Genomic DNA, 23,282 nt, shown 5'->3' with positions numbered 1-23,282 from the left:
AAGAGTATGTACATGTATAGTATAAGATGGTTAACGTAAGAGTATGTACATGTATAGTATAAGATGGTTATCGTAAGAGTATGTACATGTATAGTATAAGATGGTTATCGTAAGAGTATGTACATGTATAGTATAAGATGGTTATCGTAAGAGTATGTACGTGTATAGTATAAGATGGTTAACGTAAGAGTATGTACATGTATAGTATAAGGCATATGCATAATGTGAATACAAAAAGAATATAAAATGATTAAGTGTTATAGTATTTACAGACATCAAGAGGCTTTTACTCGTCAGGGAAGAACGTCTCTTACTCGTCAGGGAAGAACTGCATTGACGTTGTCGTCCTTCCCAGAAGCGGTCCAACGTTGTGGTCACCTGAATTCCATCCCGACGTCGGGGCTCCTCTGGCGATGCTGCCGGACTTTCCGTGTCATGAGAAGACGACTCTTCCTTCGAAGGGGCTGGGGCTGTTGGTTCTGGTGATGATTCGGACGTCGTGGACGGGGTCCATGATGGCAGTCGTTTGTCCGTCACCTGACGGAGGGCATTCATATTCTTGCCTGCCCCCGTATCTGCTCAGGGCAGTGGATGTGGTTGGTTCCTCCGGTGATAGTCCGGCCGGCTTGGGTAGCGGTGAACCATCTTCTTCTGGCAGCGGTGCCTCGCTGATTTCATTGTCCAAATCTTCTACCAGGTCTTGGTAGGTCGGCGAATCCAGTAATAAAAGCAAGAAAACATCCCTGTTGTCCTCCCATTGGGCCATCCCTTCTGTGAATCGGTGGCTCAATTAAATTGGTGGCTCAATTGAATCGGTGGCTCAAATTGTCTTTAAATCAGTAGTTGAGAAGCTCCAATTATTTTTCACAAACGAAACGGTAGGCAGCTCAATTCTCTTAACTCAAGTTGGTCGGTTCCCCCTCCCCCCCAAAAAAAAAGTAGCTCGAAGTAGTAGATGTTCCCTTGTCTCCTGTAGTTTTGTCTTTATTCAGGTTGACAACAATGCTATTGTTAATGTAATCTTCGGCCAATCATTTGACTAGAAAACAGCTTCTTGTCCAATCGTATGGCCGAATCTTCAACTTCATTTCTCATGGTCGGGGTCACTGTTAATTTAAGATAGCAATTCCTCTTGCATGCCTTATTTTCCATTGTTTATTTGAAAGTTACTCTTGGATGTAATCTTCTAGATGCTTTGGTTCCCTCCTACAGCGCCCAGGGTACCTCTAATTTTGTTTTGACTGTACACAATTATCGTTATCTTGACTACCACGATCTCTTTCCCCCCTTTTGACTGGAATTGACTCCGGCTCAATTCGGGTATGCTGGTCGTTAAAGTTATGATCCGTATCATCCGGGGGCCGCTTACATTTCAACCTGGCGATGGGGGGCCCCTCATAGACTTTCAACTTGTCGTAGTTTATCACCTTCTGTTTAGAATGTGGTGTTCGTTGTATTCTGAAAGTAACAGCGGAAAGCTTGTTCAATACCCGATATGGTCCTGTCCATCTCATTTGTAGTTTCGGGGAAAGCCCCTTCTTTCGTAGAGTATTTCTCAGCCACACATATGGTCCTTGTTGTATCTTATAACTAGTTACATGGCGATCATAGTTGCACTTTTGACGTTGCAGACTCACTTTGATGTTCCGACGAGCTCTATCATGGGAGGCGATAATCTTATTATGCAAGTCTTGCACGTAGTCAGTACTGAGCGGGTCACATTCACCCTGAGGAAGTGTAGTCATGGCGTCCAAAGGTAGATTAATTTCATGGCCCATCATCATAAAACAGGGTTATTCGTTATCTAGAGCCGCACTGTGATAAGCCATCATCGAATATGCTAATTGCTCATCCCAATCACTTTGATCGGGTTGCAACAAAACACCGACTAAATCTGCTAGACTCTTGTTGAAACGCTCAATAAATCCTAATAGTTTACACACTTCTCGGAAGATGTTCGACTGAAAATTTGATCCTTGGTCACTGTGTATTTCCTTGGTACATCCATATCGATAAATAAATTCCTCTAGCAAAGTTCTCACTATGGTGTCAGTTTTCTGGTCCAGTAATGCATCAATGCCTCAATCCATTTTGTAAAGGGGTCGCCCACAACTAACACAGATATTTCCTTGTGAAGTCTTTGGGAGGGGTCCCATGACATCTAGGGCAATCCTTTCCATCGGGGCGCCTACCATGTACTGACGTAATGGGCCTCTAATTGTTTTAGGAGGTGCTTTTCACAAGTTAGGCATTGTCGTACTTTGGCACGCACATCTGCTTTCATTCCAGTCCAATAGTACCGCTGTTTAAGTTTACCAAGTGTTTTCTTCATTTCCTGATGTCGAGCTGTTTTACTATCATGAAGTTCTCTCAACACTTGTTGTCAACAAATTGTGGGAAGGATGGTTTGCCATCGGGTTACCTTCCCATCCGCTGATTCCCATTTTGTCGTTAACACTCCTTGACGCAGTTTTAACTGTTGCCACTGCGCCCAATGTTTTTAACGCAGCCGATTCCGTAGATAGGTCCTCCCACATTGGCCTTGGGGATGCAATGTCCATGGCTCGAATTATGGGCCCCATAGTATCGTCCTGTTTTTGGGCTGTTTGCAGCTGTTCTAGGGTCAATAGCGGGGTGATTGTCATTTCCTCTGTGTCAGTGTCGATTGACTACGGCCAATAGTTCTTTCTTGTCACGCAGTAATTCCTCTCTGGCTTACTCAAAGCTCGACTTCCATACCCAATTACTTTCTCTGATCCATTTTGCATTTGCGACAGCACTGCTCCTATGCCGGTGTTGCTCGCATCCGTATCGAGAAGAAATTCACCGTCCAGCTCCGGATATGCTAGCACCGGGGCCTTGGTTAGGATGCTCTTGAGCTGTTAAGATGCTTGTTCACACTCCACAGTCCAGTTGAACGGGTGATCTTTTTCCATCATTTGGTGCAAGGGACGAGCAATGTTTGCAAAACCCTTGATGTACCGCCTATAATAAGACGCAAGTCCCAGAAAACTACTCACATCTCGAACATTGGCAGGGGTTGGCCAATCGTTGACGGCTTTCACTTTGTCTGGGTCCGTTGCAATTCCCTCATGTGAAATGATATGTCCCAAGTAGGCGACTTTTTCCTTAAAAAAGAAACATTTCCTTGGCTTCAGTTTCAAGTTCGCCATGCGTAATCGCCGAAAAACTTCCTCCAGTCTTTGTAATTGTTCCCCTACTGATTTCAAGTATAGTAATAGGATGTCCCACTGTAGACCAGCGAATATCCTCTCCATCAGTCTTTCGCTGGTGCATTACATAACCCGAATGGTATCACATTCCATTGATAAAAGTCTGCTCCTGGTAATAAAAGCCGATTTCTTCTTGGCCTTGTCGTCAAGCATAACTTGCCAATACCCACTGGCTAAATCCAATGTTGAAAACCATTAAAAGAAGAAAACATAAAACTTATTATTAATTCCCTTTTATATTTGATGTTTTTTAACAGGAAGCAGCTAACCAACTATCTGCCTAACACCATCCTTAAGTTCAAAAAGAAATCTCTTCAGAACACTGACTTACCTTGTGGTACTCTGTCAGTTGATATCCAACCCAAAGAAAGGGATTTAATAACACCAAGCCAAAGTACTGACGCTGCAACCCTTGACAGTCCACAACATATGACAGAAGATGAATTCCTCTATGGTAGGATCTCAGAAAACCAAGGAGGAATTCTGCTAACAAAGACCATGAGTAGTCAAGCTGTGTCACTGGAACATGCTTCTGAAGACTGTATATCAGGAGTTCAGGTCACAAGTAACAGCGATACATGTGTGAACAGTAGTCAGGAAAATGATTCATCCAAAAATTCAAGACCAGTCATTGTACCTACCAAAGTATTTTTCAAAGCTCAGGTAAGATCTTAATTTGATGTCAGGAAAAAAAGTACAAACTTATAACAGATTTGTTTATTATATTTATTTGTGTTACTTTTATTCGTTGAATTCAAAAACTCAAAACAAAATGTTTTCACATGGTTTGAAGGTGGGTGCAGTTCAATGATTGCAATAATTGTGCGGGTCGTACAGAGAGTACTTCTTTCAATATTGTCATATACATGTACATATATTGACTGCTTCGATTGCTATGGTTAAAACTACGGCGCCTGAGGTGATCTTCGGCGCATTCTATTTTCCCGTGGCGCGGCCTGATTTTGATGCCATGCTCGTCTGCCAGTCCACAATAGTTGTGTCTGGTATAGACTGTGCAAGTCTTTGAAACAAGTAAACACATCAAACGAAGGACAATATTTTTTTTCTGAAATGAAATCTTTGTTTTAACTGGTCTATGAAAAAAAATGAACGACGAAAATACTCATTACAGGTTTTTTAAATGAGTTTAGCTTTTATAACAAATTCTCAAATAATTTGTGAAATATTATTAGAAAAAAATTAGGATTCTGGGACAAGGATGTGTGTTTGATCTTAACTTTTCAGAAAACCCTTTTGTGAATCTACGCCTGAATAATATGTAACCACTAAAGCTGGTTTAAACGCGTACACATGCATTGGTCGTACGATCATAAAATTATTGCCTGCTGAATTTATAGAGGATGCTGACACCCTCAACGACCATGACTGCAATGAAAAGGCTCAGCATCTAGCAAAAACATCTGGTGATTATCATCGCGTAATCAAAACAAGTTCTGTGATCGGAGTGGGCAAAAGTTTTAAATTTTCTGCAAGTAACCGGATACTGGGATCAAATCTTTTTATCAGATTTTTCCTCATTATTTTGTTGAATTGATTTTTTCTTTCATGTTATCACTTTGTATTACATTCCCAACAGCATATTTTATTGTTTTTGGCCATAACCTAAGTTAAACTAAAATAATTGACAACAGAATCTCTCCCACATAAAACTCAAGAAGGTTAGGACCACAATGGTCCCAGAAGTTCAATAACATGCAAGACAAGCACCGTCTTCTGCTCACTCATTCTCAAAACATTGTACACAGCATAATTACCAGTCCACACTGTCTGCTGCGCCATGTCCCGGACCAGGAAATTAAGGGATTGGGTGGACATTGTTAATCGCTGCCTAATTTAGTGGGTGGTTGGGAAAGGAACTTTTGAATTTAACTTTTTTTCTCTGGTGATTCTGCCTGAAAGATGTTTATGCAACATCCTTGAAAATGGTCGTCGATGTCATTAGAGGCCATGTATTGGTCTCACTTATTTCACTTATTTGACTTGACCTTGATCACTTATACAGGCTCTGGTGTGATTATTAGTCCACTTTACCTTGATCACTTATACAGGCTCTGGTGTGATTATTAGTCCAACCTACTCCCCCACCCTCAATAGTTGGGCAACTTTTCAAATATTCTCTAGTGTTTATTAAAGTTAGATTAGTTTGGGACTCCTCGCCTCCCAGTTCTGTATAATCAAATGTTTTTCATCAAGTATCAGTATCTATTAATAATAATAATACGAAGCATTTATATAGCGCTCTACTGAGAACAGAGCGCTTTACATGAGACTAGGACAAAAGAAGAACAAACTAACTAGGATGGGTCGGGGAACATAAATGACTGTAGAGAGTTGATCACATTACAAGTAATTTAGCATCATGCATTATAAGCTTATGCACCACATGTACATGTATAACGAAACACTTGTCAATGTGTTTATATTGCACGATTAGACATGGCCATGTGATCTCTTTATGTGTGGCCCTGTGTGTTGTGTAACGCCAGAAAAAGAAGACTTTTTGAAAAGAGAAGGGGTTTGCCCAGGTGTTCCTGGCTGTGGCTGCTGAATGCGCCATAGCACATTGTAAACCCTTATAAAGTGCTACATGTACATGATTGGGGTCTCAGAATTCATAACTTCAATCAACCTATTTAAAAAAAAGTGTACCTTGTTGGTAGATACATTAATATTATTGAATACTAAAAATAAAAAAATGTATCAAGAGAACACAGAAAACAATTATTATGAGTGGGACTCTCCACATTAATAGTAATAATAATAGTAGCACCTTGTAAACCCTTATACGGTGAAAGTTTCTGAAAGTTTGTATACATGTATACTCAGCACCTTTAGTACCTTGTTTGGTAGATACGTGCGCTACATATAAGACTTCGATATTATTATTATTTTGAGTGGGAACCCCAGGCTTAAAAACTAAAAGTACTCATCGATCTTTAAACCTCTCAGGAAACTTTAACAGAAGAGGAAAAAGGACAAATTGAAGGAGGGACAGTTTTATCGGGAGAGGGCTCCGTCTTGTTCAAGGAGCCTCTGTCACAGGAAATATCTCCCTCATTGAGAATTGTAAATCCATGCAAGAGTCCGGTGAGTTCAGAGTGTGTTATTTATGACAGAAACTGTGACTAAAGAACTGTTCTTTTATTATTCTTATTGGTAGGTTTTTTTAAACCGCAGGTTTCAGATGAGGCGTTTAAACATTATTGAACAACCAGTTGATTAATGTCCAGAGAGCATTTACATTTCCCAGCAAGTAATCTGCTAGCTCTACTCTGTTCTGTACTGTACACATTTGTAGAGAGAGTCCTAGATATGAGGCATTGTTTTCGGGGCGGAACATTTTTAGAGCTCCATAATTCAAATCTTACCTGTAAACATTTGTGCAAATTGTAAACACAGTTCATCATGCAAACCTAGAGGAGTGCGTGGGCGCTGATAAGACATACTGTCTCTCAATTAAAATGAGTGTTCTGCTCCTAACACAGGCATGTTTGAGAGAAAGAACAAACCAGAAATGTTTTTAAATGAAGAGCTAAATTACTTACCCAAAAAGACAAATTTTAAAGAGCTTTTAGAGAGGAAATTGTCTAACTGCGTGACAAAAATTCCACTTTTGACTGTTATTTTGTGCAATACAATACATTCAGGATGCCAGCCCCAACACAAAACGGCACTCACAAAACACTCTGGGTTTTTCAGTTTGTCCGTCCTGTTATTACCTCTTTTTGAAAGCTTTTTATAATGTCAGTGTTTTGAGAGATACTTGCTTAGTTTTCAAATGAAAAGACTTTCAACCATGAAAAGTGAAATGAAAGTCTGTGAACAGACCACCCGGCAAGAGAACTTGTAAACCCAACACCCAACCAAGCATAAAGGGTGAGCACAGGAAACACTCTCAAGGGACTTCACATCATGCGTATAGTGCCTACAGGCTCCTCCCATAGTTTCACAGCCTAGGTTTGGTTTTTGTGGATTACGTGCTGCTCCCTTGACCAAAGGAGCAGGGAGATGTGTAACACCACACCGTGACCTACATCTGTAATGGCTATGTTGTTGATTTATTCATTTGTCAATTAAACTTTAACAGGAAATATTAGATTCCCTAGAGAGCACCACTGATTCAGGAAGAGGAACGCCAGAGGAAGGATATGGAATTAAAAGGCCGTCATCTCCTGAACCTTCTCCTGTTCAAACACCACCTAAGAGGGCCAAGGCAGACTTGGAGGATGATGAGGTTAAAGTAGATTAAACAATAATAAGGGAATAAAAGGGTAGCGACTCACTCTTTCACGGCTGTTAAGAACCGGCAGGGTCTTGCCGCGTGATAAAGGCCCGAGCCGAAGGCGAGGGCCTTTATCACATGGCAACGACCCTGCAAGGTTTTAAACGGCCGTGTAAGAACGAGTCACTACTCTTTTATTTCCATTCATAAATGCCTTTTTGGTTAAAAGGCGTAATAAAGTAAGAAACTCTGTCAAAACTGTTTCCGTGTGTTCCGTTGTTATGACTGAGACGCCTCTATTTCCGACAGTTTCCGGCTCCGTTCGTGCGCATGCACGTATAGTCTTGGTGCAACACGTTCTTGTTTTCCTTTCACACACAGCGCGGCCAACTCACCGACAGCACCTGCATCGCCTGTAACAAGAAACGTCTTAAACCGAGACTAGCACGGAGTATCCGCTCACAACCGATTATAAACACTGGTCATTATCAAAGGTTTAAACACCCCCACGTGACGCGCTCTCAACCAATAGGAATAGCGAAACTGTCTGAGGTATTTATGAATAATGTTTTAGCTCATCTAGTTAAAGTTACATTGTTTTAACATAAATCCCTTCTATTTAACCACTTCCATTCAGTATAGTGAACAAAATTTTGTGCCATTGTCCGTAGTTTTTGTTTCTCAGAATTTTTGGAGGTTCTTGAGTACCGTATTTTCCTGCAGGTAAGACGCTTGGCGGACAAGGCGCAGGACCCTAAAATGACCCCCCAAAATGACCCTCTAAAAAGAGGTAAATACAAAAATAAATTATTACCCCATCCTTTTAATACGTTCAGCCTAAAGCACACTTCAGAGATCATTATTATCTACAATAAAAACCTCAAAGTTTACCACACATTAGCGGTTGGGTGAATGACGTTTGTATGAAGCAGTTGACTGTCAATCGTTTTGGGAACGAATACTCGGCCACACAGAAATACATTTGTACATCGCCGACGTCTGTTGGACCGAAAGCTAGACGCATTGCGGCATTGTTGGAATGAAAGCACGGTCATGGGGAATAAACACGTTGCGGCATTGTTGGAATAAAGGGCCGTCTGGGGGATTGCGGCATTGTTCGAACGAAAATACGGTCTCAGTGTCTGAATAGCTTTGTTTGACCGCATTATTGAGTAAGGATTCTTCACACAAAGACCGTTGATTTGAACTGGACAAGAAGGTATTTTTTATTTCACGCAGTGATCATCAACAAAATTTCAATCGTCAGCAGACAAGACGCGCCGAAAGATAAGACGCACCGATGTTTTGGGGGTCTAAAAAGTCAGATAAGACGTGTCTTATCTGCAGGAAAATCCGGTAATCATTTTCACTTATAATATTGTTGCCATAATGAAACTCTGACTTGAACAAAAGTTCTCATAATTAGCACCGGGATTTAATGTTGTCATGTTAGAAAATATGAGGAAGCACTCGCTGTGACTTGGATGTAAACCAGTTACACATCACACTCACGGTAAACTAGCCTTGGGCATATTAAGTAATAGGCTGGTTTCCTTCATTTACACAAAGACAATGCGTTATAAGACTGGCAACCAGCTACATTGTGATGGGCAGTTGCTAACCGAAGCACCACAGGTATACTGATGTTGATATCGGGGCGGTTGATAAAATCGTGTCGATGTTTTTGGCCCTTCGTGAAATTGGTCCTTCGTGAAATTGCTGACGACATGTAATGTCTCGCATTGATTTTTGTAACAGCATTTTGTATGGTCTTCCTGATGTACATATTAACAAGCTTCAGAGAATCCAAAACTCTGCTGCTAGATTGGTGACACGTACTCAAAAGCGTGAACACATTTCTCCTATTTTGCAGGGTTTACATTGGCTTCCGATAAAACACTGTATTCAGTATAAGATACTTTCATTAACTTTCTTATGTTTGCAAGGTTTAGGCCCAACTTATTTCCAGAAACTCATCCAAAAATATCATCCAGTTCGTAATCTCCACTCTAAATCCAGGTCTCTCTTAGTCTTAGTTTGTCCCTCGACTTTTACTCAATTTTATGGGGCCAAAGCTTTTGCAGCAGCAGCAGCAGAATTATGGAATAGTCTTTAGGACAACATAAAACAAGCTCAAACAGTGAATTTATTTAAGACAAAGCTAAAAACACATTTATTTTTGCAATAGCCTTCAGTACTTCTTTCTGTGTCAACTACATTTTGCTTTTGTATTTACTTCACATCTCTATTTTAAACTTTTACTTCTTTTTGTTTTCTTCTCAAAGCGCATAGAGACTTCTCTGTGATTGTGATATGCGCTCTACAAAAATGGTTCATTATTATTATTATTATTATTATTATTATTATTATTATTATTATTATTATTATTATTATTATTAAGATAATGTGTTCTCTTCTTTTAGACTGCTCCAAATGACGTCTCTGACATAGCTTCTGTACGATTTGGGTATTTTTTCTGTTACTCACGCAACAGTGTGCTTTAAATTTTTCCAAACTCTCTAGAGTGCCATTTATTCAAGCATGTTTATAGTACCAGGTTTTTTTGCATGTCTTTTTTAATGCTGTTGAGTAATCCAGTGTTCATTGACCACATAAATTGACATTGTCCTTTTCGTTCCAACCTCTTACATTAGTTAATACAATAGGTCCTTTTGTTTAATAAGCAGTTAAATGCAATAGTTATTGCTAAATGTAAATCTATTTTCTCATTTAAAGTTAAAACACCACAAGAACATGATCTTGTTGCAAATTACACACAATCAAAAGTGATTTTTATTATTTTATTATTACAACTTCTGAATTAGACAGATTTCTCAAACTTAATAATTTAAGTTGGATTTAAACGTTTACTTGGTGGGAATACAATAAAGTGAGGTCAGTGGAGGCACCACATAAATATTCTCTCTTTATGACTTGTAGTTCTGAGAAGACCAGTATGCGGTGATCACTTTTAGGCGAGGCTGAACTCTGTTGTTGTATGCTGCTTAAGTCTTGACTTAAGCTGTATTCGCATTGGAATTATTTTGGGTAAAATAACTATTTTAAGTCCTGTGCGAACAGCCCAAGAAGTTTCCCTCCCGGAAGTGTAGTTGAACCGTAAGAATTGCTGCTTACTTTTAAGATTGTATATCTGATCTTCTGCATATATATATTCCTGTTTGTCCTATTCATTCTCCTGGCCATCGTTACTGAGGCAAACTACTGTGTCTACAAAATTCTATGGTCAAAGAGCCTTCCACTTCATTGCACCTTCATGATGGAACGACTTACCTGTTTTTTTTTTCCAAGCTGACTCTCTTCTGATTTTCAAGGGACTTTTACAAACTCATTTCTTTGAATTTATATTTGTTTAACAAAATGCTTTACCAATTCAATTTCATTGTTTTGTATTGTGCATAGAGGCTCCTGCATTATTGGCTATATAAATATATCATATTATCTCATAATATTGTTATAATTATTGTTCTTTTTTCTTATATCTTTTTTACTATTGAAAACTCATAGGAAAATGGCGAAATGAGTGAAAAGATCGATGGACCAAACCCACTTACACTTGCTATGAAACAGGTGAGCCAAATAGTGATTATTTAAATTTTACAAAAAAGAAGGATTTAATAAATTAAGAAAAAAATGTAGTGATACTCTCAGCATCATTTTAATTATTTTATAAGACACATGATTATTGTTGGCTAAGGTAATGAAAGTTTATGACTGAAATTATTTACTGACTTGACATACTGGCCTTTACCTAACCCAGTTTTTAGTGGATGATATTGTGAAGAAGGGTTGCATAGTTTTATTCCACTGAATCAGTTATAACATGGATTTCTTGAGACTTGTATAATTACAAGCATGTCTGTATAAATTGTGTTTCTTTGTATAGATTTTTTTTCTTGTAAAAACAAATCTATGAACATCACTAAACTTTGGTTAAGAATATATAGTAGTACACAATCCTGAAGGACCATGGAGATGTGCCATTGGACGTAAGTTTGGGAGCAGCATCTAGTGTGACTATAAAGTCCAATGCAGGAGAGCCTTCCTCAGGAGCCATCTCTCATCTGCCCATTGCGACAGGTCTTCCTCAAATTTGGAAAGACCTCTCTGCAACTCCTGCTTCCAGGCGCATTGGTCTGCAGTGGCTGCTTCCCAGGTGGTTGTATTGATGGCAAGTGACTTTGAGTTCACTCTTGCAAGTGTCTTTGTAGTGCAGCTTTGGTCTTCTTAACGGCCTCTTCCCTGATGCCAGTTTTTCATAAAGGAGGTCTTTTTGGATACGGCCGTCCTCCATACGGGTGACATGACCCAGTCAACGCATGTGTCTCTGCTTGATGAAGGTATGCATTGAGGTGATTCCCGCTCTGTCAAGCACTGGGTGTTTTTTTTTTTGTGGACTCTCTAAGAGTTTTGAATTTATCTGAATATCATTTCTAAACTTCTTTTTTTTCACAGACGATATTTTCCAAAATATGTTATTTTACAACCGTCTTTGCGTATTTTCCCCAAGGATTGTTTCTAACAATCTCACGGGTAAATCAGATTTGTTTGGGCTGATGCCGTTAACTGTGATTTTTTTCCGTTTCCGAAATATTAATGTGGCTCAACGCATATACTTTGTATACATGTACGTCCTGATGTCTAACCATGGTGGTCTCTCTTTGCAGCGCTAAAGCAGGACGAATGTTCTTGAAACGTTTATGTGCTGTCATCTCGGAGCGGCACCAGATTTTCAGAGATCGCAACACTCCAATCGATTGAGATACAAATACGATTTAATTGCTTTAGAGCCAGTGATGTAATACACAAAAATGTAACGTGTTCTATGTCATGGAATGTGGATGTTAAGCAAGCTTTTGCATAGTTTCTTGATCGAAGGTTTGCACAAATTTATCTTTTTTTGCAAAGAACCCGAAGCTGAAGTCAAGGTTAATTCTCGGTTTTTCTTTGTTATACTGTTGAATTTATTTTACTTTTATATGTTTTTTTATTTAGTATAACATTTCCAATGACTTATGTAATTTTCATAGTCATAAACTACACATTAAACTTAAACAATGGGCGAAACAGAAACTCCCCACGAAAAACTCCATAAGATTCGGACCATAATGGTCCTGGAAGTTCAAATATGCGTGAGACTTGCACAGTCTATTACTCTTAGAAATGTTGTAAACAAATCCTGCCTCTGGAAGATCAGATTGAATCTGGTTGTGTTTTGATGATTGCTTGGGACGAGGGAAGACAATAAAACCAACATCCAAGTAGAGAGCTATTAAAACTCCAAATGACCTCCAATGGGTGACCAATGGTTTCAGAGCTTTGGTTAAAGGCAGTTGACACTATTGGTAATCACTCAAAATAATTATTAGCACAAAACATTACTTGGTAACGAGTAATGGGGAGAGTTTGATAGTAAAACATTTTGTGAGAAATGGCTTCCTCTGAAGTGACATAGTTTTTGAGAAAGAAGTAATTTTTCATTAGATTTGATTTTGAGACCTCGGATTTAGAATTTAAGGTCTCAAAATCAAGCATCTGAAAGCGCACAACACCGTGTGGAAAGGGTGTTTTTTTCTTTCATTATTATCTCCCAACTTTGCTGACCGATTGAGCTCAAATTTTCACAGGTTTGTTATTTTATGCATATGTGAGAAGACTGGTCTTTGACAATTACCAATAGTGTCCAGTGTCTTTAATATGTAAGGGGCAGATGTGAGCCCGAAGGTCAAGATTTTCGATTCAAAATAACTGTCCACCCAATTAATTGGCCAAGAAAAAATCCCAAATAACATTGAGAGGCAGGGGATGGTGTCATATAAATTGGCATTGCATAAGGCTGACTTACTTATTCTAGAGAAACATAGGAGTGGGTTCCTCTATGAAAGGGATTACATAACCATACTCAACTTTGACAAAGTCATGTTAGGGGAACCTATTTCACGCCAGAATTGAACACGTTGTTTTAGTCTCCCTTTAACCGGTAAATTATCAGACTGTTAGTGGTGCCATTTTGAGAAAACAATGTACCATAAGAACGTCATCAAACTTGTTGCAAACATTGTCTTTACTGTGCCCTAGGCAATTGTGAGGTACTGGCGGTATTAAATGGCCCTGTCAAGGCAGTTCCACGGTGGCTCGCCATGACAAGAATGGTGGTCTGTGCCCAGTGAAAGGGACGGCTGGTGTGGGTCTTGCCTGATTCCAGAAGCGCGCGTAGGTGTTGGAACCAAAGAGTAGAAGCAATTTGTGGACCAATGGCCAGACATTCTGCAGGAGAACCATGACTCAAAATACGAAATGCGAAATTCAAAACGAGAGAGAAATTCAAAACGAGAGAGAAAAAAAAAGACCGGCCACTGAGAATACTGAAAATAAACATATGTACATAGAGAAAGGACCACGAAAGGAGTTTGAACTTTCCGGACACTAACAACAGAGATCAATGGCCCTTTGTGCGCGAGGAACGTCGCCGCATTTTACACTGGTAAACTACGGCTCATTTGAGGCATGCGTTGAAGAATGCCGTGTCTATTTTCTGATGTCATTTCGCTGCAAGATATTTAACAATAATGAAGTAGAAATTTATTGCATAAAGACTATACCGCATGCACAGTCGAGTACAGTTCATCCTTATTCATAAAGATGCATGCAATCGCAAAGATTTTAATGACAGCTATATTTATGTCAATGTTTTGTATTTGAAAAACAACCAAAGTTCATGAAATTTACACATGAAAATTTGACATAAAGAGAAAAGTTATTCGGGTAAGATTTAGGTAAGATTGAACTTTGCGGGCATGTTATAGCTTGCGCAATGGGTCATGATTTTGTGTTGCCACTGCATGCGATTCACCGTGCAGGGTAATCCGAGTGTACCGTGCAGTCTGCACCGTGACCGTAGTTCTGTACGTTGGCATCATACCGATTAGGTACCCAGACGTAGTGTACGGGGCCAGACTTTTTTTCTTCAAATGTTGCGCCTTGATTGATGTAACAAACAGCGCCCTCTCGGGTCGGGGCCTACTCTTAAATTTGTAAATAATTTTAAAAAACTAATATTTTAGAACCTTAGTTAACCGTTTATTCAAATTCCATGCATCTAAACACATATCAAAGCGACAAAAGCTTTGTTTTAACAAAATACCACTTCCAGGTGAGTTTAATTGAAATTTTTCACATTTGGGTCAATATGATTATAAGGCCTGGGCGAATTATTCAAATATCCGGTTAATGGCGAAAAGGTTTTCCTATCCGTAACCGCGAATGCCTTTTTTTCTTAACCGGATATCCGCATAGGGCGCGAATAGCTATTTATAAACCGGATAGTTCTGTAATTACAACCAAGTAACCGGATATTCTTTTAATATCCGAATATCCGCGGACGTCGGGCGACAACTGATAGGAATGTTTTGTCTGAATCCTTATGAAACTTCTATTAAGACAGCATAAAACAGCATAAATTAAGTATTTAACTATGCTCACCTCCGTGAAGAGTTAAAACAGTGACATTTCTGATGTAATTTGTTCAAAGATTACGAAAGTTTTCCTTCACGTAGAGTTATCACGATCAAAAGAAAAAGCAAATCCCCATCTTTAAATTAGATCCGGTTATTTTTATGAATGAACCGAGTGACACTGTCTAAAACTAATATCAATCCGCCCATACGATCTCATTCACAAACAAACAGCGCCCTCTAGCGAAAAAAAGTAAGCACCACGCAAACCCGTCATGTGGTCCCGTAGCTGGCGCTCATGTTGGGCTTTGTTGTGTGGATACTACAGTTGGTGGTCCGCAGAGTCCCTCGATATTGCCCTGCATGGCACTTGCCAGTGGGATTGTGGTTCGTGGATGCGATGGCTTTTCCAGCCATGATCCAGCTGCTTTGTCCCTAAACTCCACGTCTACACTTCCACCAGTGTGGAAGGCTTCATCATCGCATGCTGTTCGGCTGTTGTGGACGGCTCCGCCAGTGCAACTTGCCTCGCTGGAGCACACTGATCTTATCATTGACAAACAAGCTGACAGGACACAGACTACGACTTTGGACAATCAATTGCTGGACCGTCATCTTCAGGTGACGGCAGCTCAGCTGGAGCGGCACTTTCCACCAGCAAAAGCAGCCCCGCTGGAATGAGGAAAGGCACCGATGGACCCCAGATTACAGAAGAAAGGATACGGACTGATGCAGGACGCATCGCAGAAGACAAGGCCAAGACGAGAGTGCAGGGACCGAAGACAGGATACCTGTCGGTGCGGGGAGTATCCATGGCTGGGTATCCGCCGTTGAAGGGAGGACCACTGAAGAAAGCCGCTGAAAACATGAGTATCCGAAGGTGCAGGGAGCACAACAGAAGACAGGGGATCCGTTGGTGCTGGATGCACCACAGACAGAGCAACTACTGTTGGCGGGAATGTCACAGACATGGGACCAGTTGGCACCCTGGACATATCCGCTGGCACACAGGATCCACCGGCACCACAGACAGAGGACCCGCTGGCACGGACAGGGGATCCACCGGCATGGACAGGGGATCCGCCGGCATGGACACAGGATCCGCCGGCATGGACAGGGGAGGATCCGCCGACACCAATGACGAAGGACCTGCCGGCAACACACACGGAATCCAAACAGAAAGTGTCAGATGTTCGACTGTATTACCCAAGTTCGCTGCTGAAGGCACCGAAGCTAGAACAGTTTACGACGAACAATGACTGGAGAGAAGTCCTCTCTTGGGTGGACATTGATTTGTTTTGGGGACATCTTCGAGGAACACTGAGCTGTTGTGGAACATTAAGTTGTTTTGTGTAGTCGGGTCGTCGTCATTGGTCTGTTGAATCTTTGTTTAATTTCTATGTGACCAGTTTGGGGACCAGAATCAACATTGATCAACATCCTATGAGGACACCCATCATTGCTTTCTAGACAAAACTATTGATTGATGCTTTTGCTTTTAAAGTAGATAACAAATAAACCTGTAAATAATGCGTTGTTGCAAGTAGCCCCGTCGATTGTGGATCCTTGCGTGATACAGTGTCCCCAAGTTGTGGACTAGAATTGTCATAGATCACCATTCCCCGTTTTGTTAGCTGTTCCGAACTTCAGTCGGAACAGCTATTTTATTTTTTTTATTATTATTATTATTATTATTATTATTATTATTATTATTATTATTGTTATTGTTATTGTTATTGTTATTGTTATTGTTATTTTTATTGTTATTGTTATTGTTATTGTTATTGTTATTGTTATTGTTTCTTTCCTCAAAATCGTATTGACTTAACACTTGACTTTTAAAATTGTCAAATGTCAAATTATAATTATCAGAAAGTGACAAATCATAAATAATATCATATGAAAGTTTATGGCCTAGCTTAATTTTTAGATTAAAAATTTTAATTAATTATTCAAGTTACAGCCGTGTGAATATTTAATTAGGCAATATTGTTCCCATCATATCTCAAGAATTAAACATCCAATCCAATTTTTTCGGTTATGGACTTGTCTTGAAGTGTAGATAAGACTTCCAGCCTAACAATTTCAGTCACGCCATCATGACGTCATACGTTTGTGCCTTTTGTTTTCTGTGTACAAAACATATGGAGCTAAAAGTGGAAACGTTTTACAAGTCAAAAACACAATAACTGACAATAACTTCAAAATAGTTTGTCTGTTCGTTTTCAAACAATCATATTCTGTGTTGAAAAATTAACTGATTCTAATAAGAGTGGTTTCAGTCCATTAAAAGCAATCAAGGTACGTTTTTAATTAACGATTGATTGAAAATCTTGGCATCATGGGTACAACGTGATACTTCATATAAGTGGATGCAGTCGCTTTCTTAACATTGATGCACCCTCTCTCCATGGTGAATGCAATACCATATTATTCTTCATGGGTTGGGGACATCTTGAGGGGAGTCTATAACGTTGTCATGAAACTGACAACACTTAATTGGTTTTCTACCCGCGTTCTGGGCCTATTACTTTGTACATACTCCACTGGATTTGTACACAACAAATAGGCCTATATTGGATTCCTACGGTGGTTCAGGGTTTTCGCTAAAAAGAACGTACATTCTAATGGTTTTTTTTGAAGACATTGGATTGGGGTAAGTTACATACCATCGTGTTCCTTATGAAATTTATTAGTACGAAAAACACAATTTTGAGACTGTGACGTCATCAGGTGTCAAATTACGCTAATTAGAAGCCTTAATGAGTTTTTCTTTGCAACACTTTATCTCAAGAAGTAATGTATATGGCCGATTTCAATTTTTTTTCAGTAATAGGCTCCTTAGGCATAGGAGATTTGCATTGGGTAATCGTGACCCCGATTTGACCTCTACTTCCGGGTCAACCGGAAGTGGGACCATATCTCAAGAGTTATACAACCGATTAAACATTTTTCTTCAGTTATAAACTCCTTAGGTCTTAAAATTTGTTGGGGAAAAACTGTGACCTCATTTTGACCTCTTCTTCCGGGTCAACCGGAAGAAGGACCATTTCTCAAGAACTACACAACCGATTTTCAAACTTTTTTCAGTTATAGACTCCTTAGGCATTAAATGTTAACCTTTACTTCCGGGTCAACTGGAAGTGGGACCATATCTCAAGAACTGCACAACCAATTTTCAAACTTTTTTCAGTTAAAGACTCCTTGGGCATTCAAAATCGAGCTTGCGTTACCGTGACCCAGTATTGACCTTTACTTCTGGGTCAACGGGAAGTGGGACCATATCTCAAGAACTACACAACCGATTTTTGTACTTGGGTTAAATTTAATCAAAATAATGACCATTGCGCCATGTTGACCTTTATTTCTGGTTTTTAAGCTCCTTTCGGTTCAGTATCACATTCAAGACCAGGTGATCACATGTCATAAAGTCATAATGCGTATGTTTTATTGTAGCATAGAAAACTTTTAGTTACAAAACATTCTGAAACAGCTTTGTGATTGTTGACAATCACTATCTCTGGTTTTATTTGAATGTGCTAAACGTAATGAAGCTGTTACAGCTATACGGGAGAATAGGCTAATTCAAATGAGGGGGCAATGTAACAAACTGAAACTGTATGCACCACCGGTGCGTTGGAGTGGCCCCACTGGATCTTGGTGGACCCTGCCGGATCTTGGTGGACCACTCTACCGAGGCAGCTGGCTTGAACTTGGTGTGACCCGTTTAGTGACTGGACGAACTGTCAGGGCAATTGATGATGTATAACATTGTATAACATAATGATAAGAGATTATCCAGGTGCGCTGACCGGATGTGTTTTTTTTTGCGCCCTTATCTAGCAATGTATCGTGTATGATTGAGGTGTGCAGACAGACCAAATGCTGAGTTCAGTGAGTGAGCATCGAATAAGTTGTCGTTCTCAAAGAATAAATGAATCAGTGTGTTCTAGATTGAACATAATTTGAGTTGGTTTGTTTTCTGTCTGCGTTTGGCTACAGAGCAAACAAAGACCTGTTGGCAGTATGTGACAATAGCATAGATGTACACTAATAAATTCTTGCAATGGTGTGTTAATGTTTTTTTTTTAACACAGTTGATGAGTATGGAACATAAAGCCAGAGCCCACTTAAGGACTTTGGTGGCCAGGCTCTTGTCATGCAATCTGAGCCACTATAAGTCAAAGATAACATTTCCAGGTTACCTAAAAGCAGTAACTGTAGACTAAAGCTTTTAAACAGCATTGGTACCTTTGCTCTTTTTTCTATATATATTTCTTTATAAGCACCCACCTTTTTAAGTAAGTTTGAGATTTATTTTTATAAACGAACCAAGTACCTGCTTTTTGGTATTTCTTTGCTTTTTACCTTTCCAGCGTCTACCAAGTGGTGAATTGCCAGATATGTCATCCCCGATGCCTAAACAAGCAACATTGGTAAAAAACTCAATCAAGCTCATCCTCAAATAAATGTAAATATGATCTTCTTTTATTGTTCTTGTATGTGTATGTTGTCTTTGCAGCAAAACTTTTTTAGTATGACTGAATTGAAACTTATTTTTGATTGCCCAGGCGGATTATGCAACTTAAAAATTGTTTTAGAGCTATTTTTTAATAAATCCAGCCTAAAGGACTTTCCAAAATCCCTACAGAGTTCAACTTAATTGGTTTAAGTTGGTACAAATTTCAACTCGTACTCAAATATTAAACATCAGGGTTGGATTGTAATGTATTGATAGCAAGAAGGATTTCATTTTATAAGATAGTTAGTTACAGCTATGGGATGCTGATTGTCATATAATTTCCTGTACATTTCTTGCAATTTTGAAATTGTACTATCATTTTTATTTACAAGCTAGTTTTCCTAAAATTAACAACACACCTTTTTTTCCTTTTTTCTGTTCAATAATACAAACATAACAAGTTTGCACAGGAATGAATGTGTTATTCAAAGTTGGTGTCTTACTTTTGTTGTATTATTTATTTGTTTTTGTAAATTTTCCGCTTTGTCTACTGGACCAGTTACAGCAAATATTATAACAGGTCTGCAAAGCAGTATTCAGTTTGGTACTATTTTATGTGGTTCGCTGATTCCCTGGTGTATCAACCAAGAAACTTGCTTAAAATTGCTCTCAGTTTCATTGTAACAAGTTCAAGGCAGTACCAAGCATAGTTTGTTGCAAACAGGGCTCACTATTCTTTTAATTATGTCTTGTTTGGCACTTCTGGATTTTTCTCAAGGTGCCTCAATTGACGTGGTTAAGGTTTATAGCAATATTCATCTAGATATTCAGCAGAAACAAGTGACTGGTGAATCATGCCAAATAAGCTTTGTTCTTGTGCACTTTTTTTTTAAATTGACAGTATGAGAATAAAAGACGCTCATGCTTTCCAGAAGATAATAAACCATAAAAAACCCAAAAGCATTAAGAAATGCTTGATATTCTTGGGCTGAACACCAAGAGTACTCACAGATAATGTAGAGACTTACAGGGGAAATTGTTTCATGTTGAAGGTTTGTACGACTTATGTTGACAATAATTGACAGTGGGGAGAACTTTAGAAAACGATTACTTTGAAATATGTTGTGTAAGTTTAGGTCCAATGTATTAAATGGATTACTTGTAGTTGGTGTAGTATTTTCTTGTGAAAAAGTTCAGATATTAAAACGAAGTTAAAGTACAGACTTCTTCTTGATAGACTTTTATTGATTTATTTGGAAGTTGTTTTTGGAGGAACTCTAGACATACATTTACAAATTTGACTAAAAGATTTGACTACAGAATTTTATTTGCATCGTTAATAACAGCTTTCTCAACAAATGATGCTTAAAGATGCTATGTCAGATTTTTTGCCCAAAACATTAAAAAATTGATTTTTTGAGTGAATGGTATTTCAAAGAGTATCACCCGCTCTAACAAACAAAAGTTTAACTTTTACTTTTAATGGTCAGGAACCATGACAAAAATTTAAAACGTTTCTTATAAAACACATAAGAATTGGTCACGTGATATATTGTCGGGATCCCGACAAAAACTAATTTTGAGCACTTTATTTCACTGCTACTAATAATTGGCGGACTTTTTCGAGCAATGGCTCAAATGAAAGCTTGTAACTCTCTCGACCCCCATCAAAATACCTATTGAATTTTAAATCAAAATTTTTGGATCAAATCGGCCAAAAATCTGACATAGCATCTTTAAAGAGCCAATAAAAGATTATCTCAATATTTCAACTATTACCTTTTTAAGGCCAAATAAACAGTGAGATACCGGTTAATAACCATTTTACTCTCAAAATTTGCATTTAGTAATAAACAATTTGAGTCAAAAATGCACCCGGCCGCGCGGCTTTTTCAGCCGAGATTTAAAAACGGCTTATCTATTATAATGACCCTTTGATGTCAGTGACGATCTTCCCCTAATTGGGTTTGAACACAGTTCTCCAGCATTGGCAAACTGAGGGCGCTATTTTCCACGTCAAATAGCCGCCACAGACGTCACGATTCCTTCGTCGGGCGGGTTTGTTTGACCCCGCGTTTTTCAGAAATTTGGCTTGGAGCGTTTTGGAGAAAAAAAACAATTTTACCATGTTTTAACGTGAGGTAAGAGACTCGTTATGTTTTTTATATTTCCTATGGACTGCAGCTATTAGAAAACTGTAATATCTATATATTTGAGATCATCCTTTTTTGGCTGTTTAAAAGCTTTGTTGTGTTCAGCCACAGACAAATATTTCTGTCGTATGTACTTTCCAGAGAATAGATATTCTCAAAATTTGTCAAATTTGATTTCGTGTTGTCAATGTGGGACATTATTATCTGTCCTATGAGCAAGTGCACAACAGACACTTTCATTTTACATTCATAAATACCTCAGACAGTTTCGCTATTCCTAAAAAATTGGTGGAGAGCGCGTCACGTGGGTGTGTACAAACCTTTGTTTATGACCAGTTAAAAAGTGTTAAAAACATGGGCGTGACACCAAAAAACCTCTTTACCACACATTGATTCCCTTGTTAAAAATTCAGATCATGATGACTGTGCTAACAACTTGCTTCCTATTCACTATTCAGCAGATGTGATGGAGCCTTTACTTATGCATATGTTTAATACTGCATATTGTACATGTACAATACACTATGGTATGTCAAGCTCCATGTCATCCTGGTGGCCTTACTTTCGTACTATACTACAGTGACGTCCTGGATATCAGGGTCCATTTCTGAGACGGAACATTTTAAAGCTTCGTAACTCAAATCTTACCTGAAGAAGCCACTAGTTTCAACTGCCGCTTTCCAGCAAGTTGAGGACATTAGACCTCTTCTGGAAGACAAAGAAGTATGGCACAGGCCTCATTTGTTATCAGTGGAAAACCGTCTACTCATTTTTGGCTAGCTGCTTTGCAGTATGCGAGCCTATGTTATACCGATTTTATATGGCCGTCCGCGCTCAGTGGAAATTAAGTTGGTTTAAGTTTCAGTCTTTGAGTTGAGTTGTTTTTAGGACATGTATGTACAATACAAGCCCAAGTGAGAATGTAATATATACTTGCCAATCATTTTTTGAAATTTTCAGCTGTTTTCCAAGAATGTTGAAGTTTTTGGAATAAAAAAAAGGTGTAAGTTTTTTTTCAGGCTCAAACATTGACATCTGGATTTTTCAGAACCAAACACAAGTCTTTGAGTTGAGTTGTTTTGGTATGGACAAGCCCGAGTGAGATTGTAATATATAATTGCCAGTAATTTGGGGAGAGTTTTCAGCTATGTTTTCAAATAATGTTGAAGTTATTGGAAATTTGTGGAATTTTGTTCAGGCTCAAACATCGACATCTAGAAAGAAAATTACCAAAATGTTAAAGTTTTTCTGGCTCAAACATTGACACCTGGAAAGAAAAAAAAGCCTAAATTTAAAATCTCAAAGTTTTAAATAACTTGTTTTAAAACAAAAATCAAACAAAGGAAAAACATAAACGGTCATAACTCCAGATTGCAATGATTTACTGACTTGAAACTTGAAAGTCAAATATTGCTTCTTCCATGAAGATTTAACTCAAAGAATTATCAATGGTTTCAGTTGAGTTGGCTAAAACAATGAAAAACTCCTTATTTCAATGATGTACTGACTTCAAACTGAAATCAAATATTGCTTCGAACTTGTAAATTCACATAAACAAATTAGACTCAAAGAATGTATCACTTGTTCCAGTTGAACGAGCTAAAACAATGATAACCTTGAAAGGCAGTGGACACTATTGGTAATTGTCAAAATAGTTATTGGCATAAAACGTTACTTGGAAACGAGTAATGGGGAGAGATTGATGGTATAAAACATTGT

At 38.7% G+C, this 23,282-nt stretch overlaps 1 protein-coding gene across 1 annotated transcript in view; it reads left to right on the top strand.

The window, feature by feature from the left end:
- LOC117289097 (poly(A) polymerase beta-like) overlaps positions 1-20,631 on the top strand; it is a 139,678-nt gene extending 119,047 nt beyond the window's left edge. The window contains exons 15-19 of the mRNA XM_033770060.1: positions 3,491-3,896; positions 6,204-6,341; positions 7,342-7,488; positions 11,002-11,064; positions 19,325-20,631. Of these exons, the coding sequence (XP_033625951.1) occupies positions 3,491-3,896; positions 6,204-6,341; positions 7,342-7,488; positions 11,002-11,064; positions 19,325-19,417 (847 nt within the window). The 3' untranslated portion in view covers positions 19,418-20,631. The remainder of the gene's footprint in view (positions 1-3,490; positions 3,897-6,203; positions 6,342-7,341; positions 7,489-11,001; positions 11,065-19,324) is intronic.
- The last annotated feature ends 2,651 nt before the right edge of the window (positions 20,632-23,282 follow it).

The sequence above is a fragment of the Asterias rubens genome, chromosome 1 (genome assembly GCF_902459465.1).
Source record: "Asterias rubens chromosome 1, eAstRub1.3, whole genome shotgun sequence".
In the NCBI taxonomy this organism is placed as follows: Eukaryota; Metazoa; Echinodermata; class Asteroidea; order Forcipulatida; family Asteriidae; genus Asterias; species Asterias rubens.
This window is presented reverse-complemented; position numbering and strand designations above follow the sequence as displayed.